An 18,264-nucleotide genomic window follows, 5' to 3' on the forward strand; every position below is an offset into this window, starting at 1 on the left:
TTTAAAAAACACATTGGTAGCATTAAGCCCACAATACCAATAGCTGCATTCTAAACATTCTTGAAGATGTAAAATGACTTATATATGAGTACTTCATGAACTAACTCAGTGAGAATATTTTTTAGTATTTAGAGGTTTTTTTTTTTCCCAATACTTAAGGAGTGATTCAATAAAATGAATCAAACTGTCATCAGTGTAATAAAGTAGAATATTACACCCATGTTGTAAGAAGTTGTTATGGGGACAGCACGTGTAACTAAAATGTGGGGTCAAGATGATGTGAAAAAACCAGCATGGCTCATAAAAGTGTTAAGGTTTAATTAAAAGTCCATGTTGAACAGGGTGGCTAGACATTTGTTCAGTTCAGATTTCTCTTAAAAGCTGTTATGTTGTCACTAAAGCTGGTTTCAGATTTTATATTAAATATCTTTTTTGACATGAATAGGATCATTTTTTATGATCAACGTGTCCATTTTTCAACTGCCCATTTTGCAACAGCTTCATCAATGAAAAAAAATCCTGTGATACTTTGGTGCTTCAGGTTGGGTTCTTGCCAAGAAATTCATCTCCTCCTCACCATCTTTTTTTTTTTTAAGGAAGAATTTGCAAACTTTAGACCTGAATGAAGTCTAGCAAGCCATCTCTAGAGGAGTCCCAAGACTATTAGAGTGGGCTTTTTAATCTGGAAAGAAAGCAAGGCAAGTATTAACCTCGTAACAAGACATGTTAATTAAAAAAGGGAGCTTGGAGTTGCCCATGTCTGTAAAATGTTGATGACTTCCAGAAATATACTGAGTGAAATGTGTTCTGACCTGAAGACTTTTTAACCCATAGTAAGAAATATTTGGGGACTGTGTCCTTTGAGAGGTTTCACAGTCATATCAGGAATGAGGTGTTTTGGGACAGATTAATGGTTCATTATTCTAATCCTATTGTAAATTTTTTTAATATAATTTATAAAATACATTTGTAGCAGTATATACAATATCTTTAAAATATATTTACAACAAATGAGGCATCCCTAACAGCCTGGTGTGGATTCTATAAGCTCATTCTGAGTACAAACTCTGAGTGCAGTGGAACTGAAGCTTGACTGAACACCAGTGTGAGAGCTGAGGTTTTTTCAGCCTGTTCTCTAGAGCTGGGTTTGCAGAAGCAAGGTTATGCTCTGGATTCTCTGTGCCACAAAACTCTTTCATCAACGTTATTTTTACAAACAAGGGATAAAGAACCCCAACAGGTTTCTATATTGCTTCCCCTTCCTATATTTTTATAGGTCTAAAATAGTTTGTACACTTCCTCAAGGCATTAAAAGTGATTTATTTTCTTTTTTTTTCCACTTTTTTTTTTCCTTCTTCCCCCAGCCCTTCTGTCTTCCAATCCTTGATGATATATCACAGTGTATATACCACCTATGGCTCAGATTACTGAAACAGAATTGTTTAATGCAGAGAGGTTTGATTGCAAAGATCAGGGGTTTTTGAAACAGAGGTTGTTCTATCACAAGAGACTGAGTGACTAAGCTGTGGAACTGTTTTGTTTTAAAGAACAGAAGCCAGACTGGGAACAAACATCTTCCTAGAAACTCACATGTGGGTGACTGGACTGGTCCCTGTTTTTTTCAAGAAAGTTTGACACAACTGAGGGGGATATATCATTTTTTTAAAACCTGTGGCAGTTTTCCAACATAGCTGTGTCCATTTACTGTTGCGCTGATCCTGCCAGTGTCAAACAGCCATATTTTAATTTTGAGGATCAAAAGACAGCCTAGAATGTATGCTATGATTTCTAAGTGTGCCCCTTCTACTGTGCCCTGGCTCCTCTGCACTCTTATATCCTCTTCAGAGTCTCTTGGAAAATAAATGAAGTATTTGTGGTAGCAATTTGGTATTGCTAAACAACATACTCTGTGGAGTTCTCTGGTAAAAGTTTACAATAGCACTGCTATAGAATTATTATATAGATTATTATATGCTGTTATTATATAGAATAAATGACTATTGAATTATATAGAATAAATGACTACTTTTACATTGTGTCTATTTTTTAGATGGGGAATAAGACTGACTAGAGAATGTTCCTGAATTATGGTCCTGGTGTGCTTATATCCCAAAAGGATTCCAAATTACCTGTACAAAGTAGGCATGTGCAGTAAACCCTAATAAGAAAATTGCTCCCATTAATTTACAGAATATAGTTCACCATACTGTAACTATTTCATTTACTGCTATTAGTTCTTTGCTTGCTTTCGCCTAATTTCATTTTTATTTTGCTTATGATGGTGACACCTATTTTCCTGAAAATTTCTTCTGAGGTGTCTGCATGAAAAGTGCAATAAATCCCCAATATTTTATATTACATTGCTATTTGTTTCAGCACTTTTCCTTGTTGGGATCATATCTAATTTTTTGTTTCCTTATGTTTGAGAATTAGCATAAATTTTGTATATATCCAGTCAGAACTCCCAGTGAACATTAATGTTAAATCAGAGCATGGTCTTCACTGTGCTAAATTTTATGACTGCCACTACCCTTGTCTGTAATCTATTTTGAAGTTAAAGCCCAAATGCCTGGAAGGAGACTGTATCAAATGATACATGATACATAGGAACAGGATAGATATATTTTGAAGGAACATTTGGCATGGGGCCTCAGGATGCTCATTTTTCTAGGAAGACCAGATTCCTGGTGTCTTTTTTTTTTTTTTTTTTTAAAAAAAGAGTATTTAAAATTCCCTCTGTGTAAATGAAAAGGGAGAGAATAAAACCGAAACCAAACCAACCTATAAACAACAAAAGAAATAAGCGCTCCTGACAGAGGTAACACTGAATTATATTGCAGATCTGTTCCAACAGCAAGGAGGTGACTTGGGAAGCCAATCAGTGGGTAAGTTGTTCCAGGGTTACCCACAACACGTGGGTTGTGTTCTTCACCAAGAACAGAAATTTACTCTTTCTTACTCTTTCCTGCACTCCAGAAATCCTTAGGGGAATATGTATCCTGCCACCATCACATCAGAGTTTCACATAGCTCAGCAGTAGGGAAACCCCTCAGGAATCCCATCACATTCCTTGTGCTTAATGTGTGCAAACTATGCTTGGGGCAAGGTCTCTGTTTTTGTATGGATGATGTGTTTATTAGCAAGCCAGCATTCCCATGGGTGCTTGCTTCTTCCTAAATGGGTGTTTTAAGGATGAATTAATAGCAGTGGATCTTCCATGATCCCCTTTTAAGCACCATCCCTATCTCATGGACATGTGTCTTGAAAGGGGTTGGATGTAATTCATGGATTATGAGAACAAAGCTTTCTTAACAAGAGGTGATCAGGACCCAAAAGTCTATTTAAAATAGAATATATATATATATAATGTAAAACCATATATAATGTAATATATATGGCATAATATATAACATATATAACAATACAAATATAATAGTTCAGGAACTACATAGAGAGCTTTGAATCAGACGTTCCTATCTTTGATCCTATATCCTATAATTTGATGAGCAAAGGGATAGTATTACTTTTTTTTTAACATTTAAAATAAATTCTATAAAGATGATATTACTGGCAGCAGATTCTAGTCAATGTTGATTAGCACTGCAAGCAAAATTCGGGGCAAAATTCAGTTTTGTGGTCCTAGCCCAGTAGTTTCCTTTTCAAAAAGTCATTGTCATTTTCAGAGCACTGAAAAACAAGTCAGGGAGATGTCAGGCACCAGGAGGGTTACAGCAGGAATTTGGAAAGTGGGATTTTGAGTGAGAGGAGAGGTAAGGAGGGACTGATGATGCTTACAGAAGTAGGGTGGAAACAGGAGAGTGCTGAGGGTGGGTAAGAGTTCATATTTCTGGAGGCTGATGAAGATGTCAGGGATGGCTGGCATGATCTCCCTTTCTCTGCTGCTTTCTCTACCTCCCTCCTCTGCCCCTGACCTCATCTCTTTTCTCATGACCACTTCTCCTCCTTGCTGCTCTAACTTTGCTCTCCTCCATTTACCCTCTCAGCAGCTCCAGCTTCCTCATCTCCTGCAGGGTGGGAAGGGCCATGCCAGAGAGCTGGAAATGCAGCTTGCTGGAAGGGGAAGGGGCTCAGGGGGCAACTTCTTCCCCAGTGAAAGATGAGAGCAACCTTGGGCACATGTCTGAAGCTGGAACTTAGGATTCTCTCTCTTTCCTTTGGCAGTTATTCCTTTCACTTTGCATTTAACACTATTCTCCAAATCTCAGTGATACCAAACCAAGAGTGGACATAGCAAGACACCTCATGACACCTTACATCCTTTGCCTTGGAAAAATCAGGATATTTATCCTTATGCCAAGGTCTATGGCTTGGAGAAGGCACTGCAATTGCTTTCAGACTATTCTGTGCAGCACACCACTCTTCCCTGGCTATTTTCAAGCATAAAGGTGCCCCCAGACAGACTCCAAACCCAGTTTCTCACACCAGGAAACACAAGACAAAGCCTGGGCAGATGCCTGCTGGAGTTTACTGGGGGCACATGCCCAGACTGAGCAACTCACTGCTCCCAGAACTGAGGACACAGACACATTGCAGTGCCTGCTCTTTTCCCCATTGCCGTAGTTGCTTTTATAGAAATAAGTGCTTTTAGTAGAAGAGGAAAACTAAAAAAAATCACTGATATTTTAAAAGGAAAGAAGCAAGCTTCTAGTTAGCTGTACCTCAGAGTTCAATATGAGCAAGCAAGGGTTAAGGACAGAGCAGCACTGTGGCTAGAGAAGGAAAGGAAAACAATATTCAAAGCATGAGAACACTACTGTCTTTTTTAACCTTCAGCCAAGTGGTATGCAGCATTTGTACGTGAAAAAATGTGGCCATAGCTGCTGAGTGACTCCTTGCAGTCCCCGTTTCTGTAAGGGCCCTATTAATTTTGTAATAATCTATCTCTACAAAGACACAGAGCTTGGAACCCTCAGGCACAAATCATCCACATTCGGATTCCAGGGATTTTAAATCCACATAATTTCGAGTGGGTGAACTTTAATTGTAAATGTGCCATAAAAATGTCCCTCAGTGGCTCTGACAACACCCAGTGTTGCTTTTCTGCATGCTTTTTTACATAAGTCTGTGTCTTCCAAGGGCAAAACTCAGTCCTTTTTTTCATAAATTCATTTGTTTATAGATGATGGAGGAATCAGGGTGCTGCTTTCATGCAATGCAATGGAACCAGAGGGGGTGAAAAAGGAAAATGTGGGTGAAAAAGCCAAATGCTTGGATGTGCACATTCCCACCTCCCTCTCCTGCCTCATGGAGGGAGCAAATGGAAGGGTCCCTTCAGGCCCTGGGACAAATGGCTTTGCCCTTTCCCCCTCCTCTCTCTGCCTCCCCCTTGACTCCCACAGCCATGGCCCCAGCTTCTGCCTTGGCAGAGGCTGAACAGGAAAAAAAGTGGCAGGTGAAATGTTGATTTTAAGAATATTTCTTGGGCCCTTTATGTCACTAAGGCAGAGATGATGGTCCTGGCCTTCCTCTTCTTGATGGAACTGCACATGGTTCCCATTGACATAATTGGAAGCGGTGTTGCTAGGTTTTAAGAGAATTTGGCATGCACCTTGAAAAAAATCATAATAAAAACCTCCTGAATTACTATAAAAATACCCACAGTAGCATTTCAAAATTAGATTTATTTTTAAGTGTTACTGTTGCATCCCAGGAACTTGAAAACCATATTTTCTATTAGCAAAACATTTCCCATACCAATTTACATTCACTGCATGTATTAACTTTGCAAACCACAGTTGAGCTTTCCTCTTGGGGACAGTAGGCTCATTTTTTTTTATATTGAAAATAATGAAAGTTCTAAAAAAACCACAGAGAAATTATTTTCCCAGTCATGTTTGCAATTCTTTACCCTTAGAATTACATAAGTCTCTATGTTATGACATTTAATTCCTGTTTTTCCTCAACTTTGCCAAAGTAAGGCAGCAAAGAATCTTCATTATGGCCTTCTGTCCAAATATTCATATTTCCACATGATCTGATAAGTTAATTATAAAGTTTGAGGGGACTTCTGTCTAAATTCTCTGCAAGGGAGCAGCCTTGTGATATCTCAGGAACCCCTCACCACCCTGGAGCCTCTGCCCAGGTGTGGGTGTCCTAGGAAGGAGGAGCAGGAGACGGATTTTAAAACTGGCCCATTTGTTTAGGGGATGTTGTGGTCTAGTAGGAGTGCTAACTCAGGGATGCTTACAGCCCTTGGCAAGTGTTCTGTGCACCAAATTCAGGTTGTTAGTCACAAACTTTCCATAAATCCTCTGGTCCATTTTTCATAATTAAGTTTTCCAATGACAGGAAAGGGATATTGAGCTATAGGATGGAAAAGAGCCTTGCCAGAAAATAAAACAACGAACCAAAGAGTAACAGTTACAGCAGGAATGTGTCCAGGAAGAACAACCAACAGTGCAATGAGCAAGAATGATGGAGAATAAACCAAATTCCTGTAACATTATGTTAAATTGTATTAAGTATTGAATAAGTGCAGATCTCTACTTGCAATATAAAAAACAGACAGGTAATCTCTTAGTCTCTCTGATGGGTGTTTCTAAACTGCCCAGAGTAGGCTGGACATGAGGAAGAAATTCTTTAATTTGAGGGTGCTGAGCCCCTGTCCCAGGTTTCCCAGGGAAGCTGTGGCTGCCCCATCCCTGGCAGTGTCTCAGCCCAGGTTGGATGGGGCTTGGAGCACCCTGGGCTGTGGGAGGGGTCCCTGACCATGCAGGGGGTTAGGGATGGATGAGCTTTAAGGTCCCTTCCAACCCAAATTATTCTGTGATCCTATGAAAGCACCAGAAGCCTCTAGATGTTAAAGCAGCCCATTCAGTAATCAGAGGAATGCTTTGTGTTCTCTTGCAGAGGAAAGGTTCCTGATTGAAACCATGGGATGCACACTTACCATTGTGGGACATTCCAACAGCCAGGCACTTCTGGAACCTGCAGTACTGACATTTATTTCTGCTCTTCTTGTGGATGCGGCAGTTGAGGTCACACCTGTCATAAATCAGCTTTAATCTGATGGTTCTCCGAAAAAAGCCCTGGATTAAGGAAAAAAAAATCCTGGAGTAAACATGCAGAAGGATGCAAGAAACTGCACTGTGCTCTTCTCCTTTCTCTGTACCCACAGAACCCACCTTGGCTTTAGCCAGATTTCCAGGGGAATTCAGGCCCCTGCAATCCTATCACCTGCTCATCCTCTCACCTGATTTCAACTGGGTTTGATAGAGGGGTAAAAATCCCAAATAGCTGGGGAAGCTTTTGGAACTACATTGGGATCTCCAGGGACATGCTCACTGCCAAAGGAAGTGAGGATCCCTTTGTTCCACTGCTGGTTGGATGATTTGTTATAAAGTGAACATGGAATCTGCAAGATTTAAAGCTCACTACCAGTGTAGAAAGTTTGTTATGAATCACAACAAGCCAAAAACTCTGCCAGCAGCAGCTTGATCTCAAGTAAATAAAAAAGGTTATGGGTTATCTGTTTGTTTAAATTTTCTTTCCCAACTAAGTATTTTTTAAACTCCATTTCAAATATTTATTTTCCTTTTTGAGCCCGAGTGCTTAAAGAGAATTTATATCCTTTCACCTCTTCTATTTCTTCAGTTTTGCACAGTGCTGAACTAATGTTGCAATATTTATTTGCTGTCCCTATTTTCTAGGTTGTTTTTTGTCATTTATCCCCCTTGTTTGTTTATCATATGTTTGAAAAGCACATGGGCACATTAGAAGTCCAAAAACTTGGTGCCAGACTCATGGAAATTATTGCACAGAAGTCTTACAAAGAAAGAAAGAATTATGGAATTTCTGTCTTTTGTTGTTTAAAGATGGTTTCTCTGATCACACACCAGAAATTAATAAAGTTTATCCAAATTTATCATCATTCGTTCTTTGTCACAATGAATTTTCCCTGACAGCAAATACCAACAATAAAAGCACAGTGCCAAGTCTTATCTATATAATTCACTGTAATTTCAGTTGTCAGCAGTATGCTTTTGGCTTTGTGTGTGTTCCTAATTCTCTGCTATGAATTTCATTTAAGCTCTGCACTGGCTCTTTTGTTATTCTCAAGATACTGAACACAGAGCAGAAGGGAATTCCATGTTAACCTCTGTAATATTTTTCTTTGACCTCAGTGAATTATTATCAGTTTCTTTCTCTGGCCTTTCTTGTCTGATTCTTGAGGATGGTAAATTTTTATACCACTCATTTGTACTTTCTGTGTCATAACACTGAACATAATTGACTTTAAAAAGAAAGCTGGTTGAGTTTTAAAGCAGAAAGCCACATTTTTTAATCCCATTGCACTTTAATCACCTAGTAATGTGCCAACTGGGTAAAGAAACTCTAATCAATCAGCAGAACAGAGTCTGAATTTTAAACTGGTCAGAGTTGGCTCTGGAGCTGGGCATGTCCCTGCTTTTGCTGCCTTGTAGGGATTCAGATTCTACAAGTGACCTCCAAGACAGCAGGAATGAAATACACTTGCAAAACTGATGAAAACAGAAGAAATGCACAAAACCCCACAGCCCATGGGTAACATAATAAAAAGGGCAAATTATATTTTAACACCCTCCCATTTACTCAGTCATAAAGTGGCCGCAGTAGAGCGGTTTACTTAAAGTCCTAAAAAAAAATTCCTTTGGAGAGATCCCTGTTTTACCAGGTGATTATTGAGGTGCAATTAGCATCAAATCTTCCTCCAGAGCAAACACATTTGTGCCAAGCCTACCTTGCAGCCCTCACACGCGTGCACCCCGTAGTGAAACCCGGAGGCTTTGTCCCCACAGACGCGGCACTCGATGGCCATGAGGGAGTTGGAAGACTCCTCATGAGGTTTGTTGTACAACTGAACTTTTTCTGAAAAATAGGGTGGGGAAGGAGGCTCCATTTTGATTGCACCTGTGTACAGAGGAGATTTAAATGGTAAAGACAAAGTATGATTAAATGTATGGAATGAGACACAAGGAATATCACAGCAAATAGCCAGGTGCTCAGGTCTGCCTCATACTACTGGTAGTAAACAAAGGTGTAAAGGGATGAAAGCTACAGGCAGTGATTTCCCTCTCTGGAAAACCTTGAAGGGGCAGGTTCTGATGTGGGAAGGGTATCACAGATGCAGTTTTCAGCTCTGTAGTGTGGAATGATTTGAAGAGAGGGATATTAAAAATTTACATGTGGAGACAGGGTACTTGAAAGGCCTTACTGAGTATCCACTTGGGCTTTGGGACTCTGAGATGTTCAGAACTACTGCAGAGAGATGGGCTGCACTTTCTGATCCAGTGTGAAAAAAATCTAATAGACCTATACATTGAATAATATATTATTGGATAATATATATATATATTTGATAATAAGCTACTGGATATTTAGATAGACTTATCTCCTGGGGAACACTGTTCAGTTTGGGATGGGGCTCAGAGATGCATTTTCAAGTTTCTAATGAAGAGATCAATTTGTACTATTGAACAAGCTTTAACAACCTAATATAGTATCTTTAAACCTGTAAAAAACAAGATACAAAGATAAAAACAAAGTAGAAAGTTTTCTTTCCTGGATAAACTAGTAAGATAAAAGAAAAGTGGAAATTCATGTAAGCAAAGAAGATTTATCCCACCTGTTCTCTACTGTACTCTCTAGCTTGTTATGAAAGTGTTAGTGACAGTTTCTACTTAAACAAAAGAAAAATAAATTATTAGCTGGAAAATTGTCCTTTAATTAATTTCCTAAGTACTCCAGAGGTACACGGTACCTGCTTAGCTGTAACACCAAAATTAAATACCATATTTTCCCTAAGTTCCTCAAGAGAATTCCTGTACCAGTTACTAAAACAAACCTGATGTCAGCTGTAGGTAAGCTAAGCAGGTCTTTAAAGAAATTCCAGGCACAGCAACCTCCCATTCCTACTTTAAGCAGGAATGGAGTAGCATCTGATTTAAGAATAGGTAACTTCCTTTCCTAAAAGGAGTTCTGTGTATTTTTTTTTTCCACTGTAACTGGTGAAGGACAAGCATCTTTCACAATATATAAATAATAGCCCATCAAGCTCCAAGGCCTGAGCTTGGAACTCTGGTGAAATTCGTATCAATGTTGTGACTCAGATCTGGGAATATTTCCACTCCAGCAGTTACTCAGATCATTTGGAATTTAGAAGCTCCACACACTAATAATTCATCTGCTGTGTATGCTGTGCCATTTTTGAACCTCCAGGATATTTATTCTGCATAGAGCTTCAAAGGACAATTTACACACAAGGTGCCTGAGTAGGAGACTGGAGGTTTCAGAAAGAAACGGTGGGGTTTCTGTGTCTGTTGAAAAGTGTTCAGTGTCAGTTTAGAGGCTTCCTGCCTCATCTCCAGCTGCTGCTCTGGAAGGGTGAAGGTCTGATAGATGAATTCTGTCCTTTCTACCTGCCCTGCAAGAATATCTTGTGGACATCTCTGATGACATCTCTTTGGGCAGCTGAATACACCTCGGTCTGTTTGCTGGTAGAGAGAATGAAGGCAATGTGAACACAAAAGGAATACCACAAGAATTAAAATCATACTTTGGCAGTCCTGGAGCTTGAGATCGTATTTGTAATCGATGCTTGTCTGATCAGTCCTGGCAAGAGGAATATCCTCATAGTGTGGTGAAGAAATGCTGGAAAAATCAACAGTGGTGAATGGCTTGATGTCAAAGGAATGTGTGTGATCCTCCATGGCAGACAGGTCCACTGGACTGATTCCAAAATTGAGGGGCCAAAACGGCATTTCTGTGTCAACCATTGTAATCCCTGAAAACAAACAGACAGACAGACACAGACATTTCAAAAGAAGGTGGTTGGCTCTGTAACCAGTTCCAGCCCAAGCTGAGGTCCAGTTGTCTCCTGTCCACAGGGCTGAGATGCAAACTCACAGTCAGGTTTTTAGGGGAGTGTTTAGGCCCCATCTATCATCTGCCTGGAGTTTGTCACCATATCCTGTGCTGCATGGCCAAGCTCAGCCACCTCTGAGGCTCTTCTTAGGAAGGCTCAGATGTCCCACATCCTAAAAGCAAAAAATTCCTGGCATCCTGGGCTCAGGGTGACCTTCAAACAGCATCCCTGTCACCAGTGTGCTGCTAGGATGGTGCCTCAAAAGGCAACAGGGACAAGGAGGGGGCTTGGACAAGGAGGAATGACAAAAATATAAATGGGAAAAATAACCATCTAGGAAAAATAACCATGTGGATAACTGGGAATGCCCAGATCCCAGAATCACAGAGTGTTGATGGTTGGAAGGGACCTCAAAAGATCTTTGAGCTCAACCCCTCTGTCTGAGCTGGGTCACTCAGTGAAAGTTGCATGGGAGCAATAGCATTTTAATAGTGTACTTATAGAACTTTTATGTGCTTTAGGAAGGATGCAAGTTGTTAAAAAAACCAACCCAACAAACAACAAAACCCCCACTGGTGCAAAAGTAAAGCAGCACCACTGGAAAGGCTTTTCCTTTTCCTTTTTAGCAGCTAACCCTGACTTTAAGTGTATCACTCAATAGCATGCATGTGACTAGAACTAAAAGTTTTCCACAATTGATTTTTTGTTTTTTTAAATTCTAATCATCATTCTTCCTAATGATATATACATGTTAAAAAAATAAAAAGCAGCTGGTACTAAATAATAGTGGTTTTCCTCCAAATATCCAGAAATACCTGAAAACTTTAGTTATTCAAGTATGCAAAACATTTTTATCCAGGAGTCTGAAACCCAAGGCCCAAGGAAATTTCATTTATGACTTTCCAAATTCAAAAAAATGTATTTATGCAGAACTTGAAAGTAGTAATCAATCTGCAAAAAACCTTCAGTAAATTGTATGAATTTAGACTGAGAGATGAAATGTTTTTCTGAGTCCCTGCTGGCAGCTGACTCAAAATCCTTGATTTAGACATACTTGAACAATGAAAAAGTTTGTAAGGAGCAGCAAGTGTAAAAGCACTTACTGGTTTTTAACCAGGGTCTGTCTTTAATTTTCCATGATTTATAAAAAGAACATTCTAACCTAAAAATAGAAGAGATGTTATGGAGCCAAAATAACTTGGTAGCTTTGGCTGCTTAATTTGGACTTTAGACCGAATCAAGCAAGTAGCCTTTGACCTCCAGATAACAAGGACTTTGATTCGATCTCCATTGGATCAGAACTGCTCTGCCAGCCTTTGCATGGCATGGACAGGCTCATGGTGTCCTGCATGGAAGGGAGGTCTGCATAGGAAGAAGCAAGAGGGTTTCTGACTGGCACAGGTGAAAATTACCTGGTGAAAGTACAGCACGGGTTGTCAGTCCAAATAGTCAATTTGTCTGTAAGCATGAGGTGCAGATCCCTGGCCATCAGCACTGGGAACTCTTCCTCAACCAGATTTCCAGATAAAGCAGTAAAATAGAACAGGCTCCTTCTTAAGAGAGAGACTGAGTCACTTGCCACTGACCTCAATTTTTGTATTACACACAAAGCAGATGTTAAACCAAACAGCTCTCCTGTGACATCTCTAGAAATATAAATATTAAAATATTCTCACCATCTTCGGGTGTTATCACTTTTTATTTTCAGTTTAAAAGACTTCATCTCAGAAAACACTGACTGCAAACTAAGCAGCAAGTTAAAGTTAGTCCGGTTTTCACTTTCTAATGCTGAATGGCTGTGATGTTTTGAAGCATTTGGTTATGCATTGTATGAAACTCCTGAGTAATTCTAACACAGAATGAGCATTAAATTCACAGGTACAGATACACTACAGCACAGAAAGTGGCAGGTGAGCCTGTTTGTCCAGAGGTCTGACTTGCTAGGCACAGGCTCCAAAAGCTAAGAGGGAACATTAAATCCTAAGCAGGAATTTTCTGTTTTCACAGCACAGATGATTTGTTTCAGCAAAGCTCACCAGCAGCACCAGAGCCTTTCCAAAGTAAAAGCACTTCCAGCCTAGAGCTGGGAGATTTTAGATTTTTTTATGAAGAAGAAGCCAAAGAAAAATAAATAATCTGCTATTTTAATGTCCAATTAAAATGCAGGTCTGTTTCCTGCATGCTGTTTATTCCTTACTGAATGTTTTTTTGTGTGTGTGAATCTGTTCACATCACCCACGTTTTCTGTACCCTTGGAATAAAGGAGATAAAAATGCAAAGAAAGAGGAAAGAGAAAGAGGGAATTGTAGGTGCAACTATCAGCTCCAGCAGGTCACAAAGTAATTCCATTTTATGCTGCCCATGTTTCTGCTCTAAGGTAATAAAAACTGGAATCAGCAGCAGTTTACCATTCCTTGAGCAAAAGCCTATAAACTCCACCCCTTACAGAGGTTAAAATCCCATGACAAGCAATATCAGTTCTTCTGATCTTCAGGCAATGAAAATCCCTTTGCTCCATTGTCCCACTTCAAAAAAAAAAATCCACTTTTAGTTTGGAAAAGTTGTTGTATCACCCATATTATCACTTCATCCAGGATGCCCACAAAGAGACCAAGCAAAAGTCCTATACATGTATAAACCCACTCATATTCTGTTCTATTAAAATGAAAAGTTCTGGCATGGTAAAATGCCTCAAGGAAATCAGACAAATTCTGTGCCTTCCTGGATGTATTTCTACTCTTGGCTATGATGTCTGTGCAAAGAGGTGGTAAAGGATTATTTTGCTGCTATATTTCATGACAGCAAAAGGACTACGATATATGACATTCATTATTCACATATTTCTGATTTCTTTGCCAAAAAGAGAAAGAAAACAGCAACCCAAAAGCAGCAGTGTGACCACCTTGTGTATCCACCAACCTACAGCTATTTTTCAATGCCAGTGAATCCAAAGTTGCTAAAGGAATCTTGAAGGGCTCAATGCAACAGATTCTGTACTGTGATATCTGATATCTGAGGTCCAGCTAACCACAGGACAGCTCTTTGGGGCTGCTTTCTCTGTTTCTGGGGCACAGGATGCAAACCAGAGCATTTCTTTTATACAAGAAAGCAGGTAGGTGTCAGTGCTCCCAGATTTATGTTATTCATTCATCAACATTTCTGAATGAAGAGAAGTTTGCAGCTTTGCTCAGGTTTTGGATAGGAAAATCAAAGCATTTCCTTGCAGTTTTAAAGTTAAAATCTTTACATATGACTGCTAAGTCTTAGACAAACCATGGGTATCCTGTTCAACTTTAAATTTGCTATTACGCTGTGGAAACAAAAGGAACTTTACTGTTCAGACTGATTTACATGATAAATAATAGCAGTAAGGAAACCTTTTGTGTGCTTGTTTTATTCTTGTGTTATTGAACACTAAAATGTGAGGGTTGTTCCTATTTTAAATAGTTAGTTTACAGATATTACTATTATACATGTAACTTCCCTTGATTTCTGTTGTGTGTTTTGTCTTTTTCTCTGCATACAGAAGATGCCTGCCAACATTCCCCTCTCAAAAGAAAAATTAATTTAATTGCAGTCTTCTCATGACTTTTAAAAACATAAACCTAAACATTCAGAGCATAAATCCAGACAGCACACGACTCCAGAACTCCTTCATAAAACTCACACACTCTGATGTGAGATCCAGGTGAGGAAAGCATAACTAATGTTGGTTGCAAAGACCAACATGTGGAAAAAAAGACCAACATGGGCAAAAATCATCCTCAGCCAGCAAAAGGCTATGCAAAACAGTAGCAGGAATGTTGATGAAAATGCTGTAATATTTTATCATCAAAAAGACCAGAATTAAAACAGAATGGTGTGGAGGCACCACTAGGCACTGGGATACGAAAGTGATTGTTATAACTCCTTTTTCTTGCACTGATTTGATGTAGCCAGCTGGGAAGTGTTGTCTCCAAGGAAAGAGGGCACAGGAGCTCATCTGGTCCAGGTCAGCCATAGGGACAGCTTGGTGTTTGTTCAGCTGGTGCTGCTTGTGAGAACCATCCTGTCCATTCATCACAAACTGCCCTTGAACTGATTTCCAGTTCCTAGTAATATCTATATTCTATATAATACTAGTTATTTAGTGCCTTTTTTATATATTAGGAAAACAGAAAATGTAACATAAGAGATTGGCATGGTATGAAAAACATCTCAGATCCCAAGCTGCTCTTTACCATAAACACTACCTGTGCTCAGGTAACCTGACAGGCCTGTTGCACTGCATTCTAGACACGCTCTTTCCAGACAAAACTACCAAAATATGACCCTAGAGGTATTTAATGAAGCAACCAGAACATCCTAACCTTATGCAAGTTACAGAAAATCAGAAGGAAAAAAAAATACAGGTAAAGCCTCTGGGCTTTCAAGCCTCACTGCAAGCAAGGTAATGGTATAATGACACCAGAGGGACAAATAGATATACGATGTAAATACTGGGGGTTGATGTGTTTGCTTGTTCTTTTTAAATTAAAACAGATCTCATGGAATAGTTTCAATTTGATTTCATGTATAAATGTGTCAGCCTTTGTCAAGTAAACTTCTCTGCAATGCTGCAGAATGTCACAGGACTTTTGCAAATTAACTTAATTAAAGCAGGCCCAGGCCATCTCTGAAATAATGTCAAATGTAAGTTGGTTAAGATCACACCACTATTCCCAGCTTTCCAGAAAAATGGAGAGGTGGTGAAGGGTCAGCTTAATAACCCCTTAATAACCCTAGCCCTATACATTTAATTTATTTATTTACTTAAGAGGAATAAGAAAATGTGAAAATGTTCTATGGATGCCTTGCAAAACCACATCTGCCTTAAATGGCAGCACTACATCCACTGACTTCAAGATCTGCCTTGACCTTTCAGAAGAGAATGCTGCAAAAGGGCTGGAAGAAGAGAGTGGGCAGTCTGGTGAGAAAAAAAAATAAATAAATTGCATTCCCCTTTCTCAGTTCTTTCATTCCCTCTGACACAGAAATTCTGTGTGGCAATGGACAAAGAGTTCAAGCCAACATTTTCATCAGAGCTGTGTTCAGGTCCTGAATGTGAGGCAGAGGGTCTGGAGAGACCTCTTCAGAGAGTGATTGAGTAATGGCTCTGGAAGGTAGGGATGGTCAACAATTCTACCAGGGCTTGGAAAAATGGTATCACCTTGTCCTATTTGTTCTTCTGGTTATGGAGACAAAAATTGTGTCATCTTATTGCATTTACTTATTCCTGGAGGAAAAAAAAAAACAACGTGCTATTATTTAGACTTTTTTCTCTGTTCTTCACTTGTCCAGAAAAAGAACTTTATATTCCTCCTTCCCCTTTCCCTGCTGCTGTTCTCTGGGGTGTCATTAACATGGTAATATTCTTCTGTGGCAAAGATGGTATTACTACACAAATTCTTAATATTCCTGGTTATGTCTGAGTAAAGCGATGCTTTTGCTTTAAGCTTAGTTTAAATCTTAGAAGATACCTTCTCCAGTCATGAAAATGTTTATTTTTCATTCATAGTATCTGGCACTCTAAGGGACTTTATCTAATAAACACCATTTGCATAAATAAAGGCAATTTGGTTTCGCATAAAACCAAAGTATGTGATTTTTTTTCCCCCCTATATTTCAAACAATGACTCTAAGCTCTTGGACACAGTCCATTTCATCTTTTAAAACAACTACTGTGTGGTCTGCAGGCTCTTAAATTTACCACCCATTCCCTAAGGCAGGAGCAGCTCCTCTTTGTGTTCTGTTGCTGCAGAGTCAGCAGAGGGAGCACAACATAACTAAAAAAAACCCCAACTCTTTCCAAGAACTCTGCTGACACAATCAGTGATGCTCTTTAACAAATAAACAAGTAGGAAAGTACATAAAGAGCCTTGTTGGCTGATACCCCCAGTTCAGTGCTTGACAAAATCATTGCACTCCAAACTGCAGGAAAAAAACCAAACCAACCAAAGGAACAGTAAAAAAAGCTGTAAAAGACTTGCTTTAAAAATTCTATTGCAGAATTTTGTAGCATTATCTATTTGTCACCAAGAAGCAGAGATGAAAAAGGATTTTTTTTCTTTTTGTCTGTGCACACAATTGCCATAAATCAGGGCAGAAATTCTTTCATTTATGGGATGGTGCCTGCACTGAAGAGCATTATACTGATAGGCCTTAAAATAGTTACCCAAAGCAGCCTTTTTCCAAGCAAATTACACATTAGAAACCACTGTGATTGTGGGACAAGGACTCAGGCTTACCTAAGCAGTTGATAGTGTAAGTATAGACATATTTTTGGATGATAAATTCAAACAGTTTTTGAAAATGCAGTCTTGCCTCTCAGCTTTCCTCACCCCAGAGCCCTGTGTTGGAGCAGGGACAGAAATTCTTCTGTGTGCACCCTGGATTCAAGCACATCCCTGCCACTGTCACAGCAGGCCTGCTGGCTTGTTTTTCAAGGATGAATTTATCCAAAATATTTACAGGGATGAGTATTAAGCTCACCATAGAACAAAAGAAAAAAAAATACGGAGAGGTTTAAATTAGAAAACTCTAAAGCTTTAATTTACCTGTGAAAACCAGAGCACATGCCTGCTGTCTTCTAGCAAAATCAGCTCCATGGTAACAAGAGAGGTGCTGGAGAATGAAGATCAGAGGTGACTTGGGGCATTGCTTTTAATGTCAGCCCTCACTCCAAGCACAAGCTCAGGACAGGGGATGATATTTTCCTCTCTGTTCCTCAGATCCAACCCTCAAGCCATGTAAATATGGCCTGAAATGTGCCCACAAGGAGAATTACCTGACAGTTCCCTAAAGATGCAGCATAGGCAACATATTTTTGAGAGAATGGGAATAAACACTGCATAGAAACCCAAGCCCAGGGGGTCTAAACACTATGGGTTTGTTCCATCTTCATGCAGAGGAGGAGGGCTGTATCACCCCCTTGGCAGGGTGTAGCCAACAACCAGACTTCAAGGGTTAATCACTGGCTGGGAGCGGGGGGAGCTTGTGAAAAGTCTCCTTTTAGAGGCTGCAGAACCAGCACAGGACCAAAATTCTGGTGGCAAGAAGAAAAGCAATCAGATGGGGCTGAGCAGGATGCTGAGGGTGTGACAACAAGCAAGATATTCCCAGGAACATCTTGAAGCACCTCCCCCAGGTTCAAGTTGGTGCCACAGGGCAAACCATGGAGGAGGGTGGAAGACTGGATGGCCCAAGACTGAGAAACCCAAGAGATGCAAGGGCAAGGGCTGATGAGGACAAATCCTTCAAAAAGCAGGACCACAACTCAACCCATTCATTCATCCTCTCAGTGAGGCTGCACAGCAAAACATGAAAAGAAACTTGAGAAATGGTGTAAATCCAAACACATGTAAAGGCCCAAAGCAAGCAAC

At 39.7% G+C, this 18,264-nt stretch overlaps 1 protein-coding gene across 1 annotated transcript in view; it reads right to left on the reverse strand.

Annotated features, from left to right (window-relative positions):
* PPARG (peroxisome proliferator activated receptor gamma) overlaps nt 1-18,264 on the reverse strand; it is a 57,838-nt gene that overhangs the window by 13,899 nt on the left and 25,675 nt on the right. Inside the window, exons 2-4 of the mRNA XM_030458331.1 lie at nt 10,556-10,783; nt 8,741-8,910; nt 6,911-7,049 (exon numbers count right to left, since the gene is read on the reverse strand). Coding sequence (XP_030314191.1) covers nt 6,911-7,049; nt 8,741-8,910; nt 10,556-10,775 — 529 coding nt within the window. The 5' untranslated portion in view covers nt 10,776-10,783. The remainder of the gene's footprint in view (nt 1-6,910; nt 7,050-8,740; nt 8,911-10,555; nt 10,784-18,264) is intronic.

Source organism: Calypte anna, chromosome 12, assembly GCF_003957555.1.
Source record: "Calypte anna isolate BGI_N300 chromosome 12, bCalAnn1_v1.p, whole genome shotgun sequence".
NCBI lineage: Eukaryota > Metazoa > Chordata > Aves > Apodiformes > Trochilidae > Calypte > Calypte anna.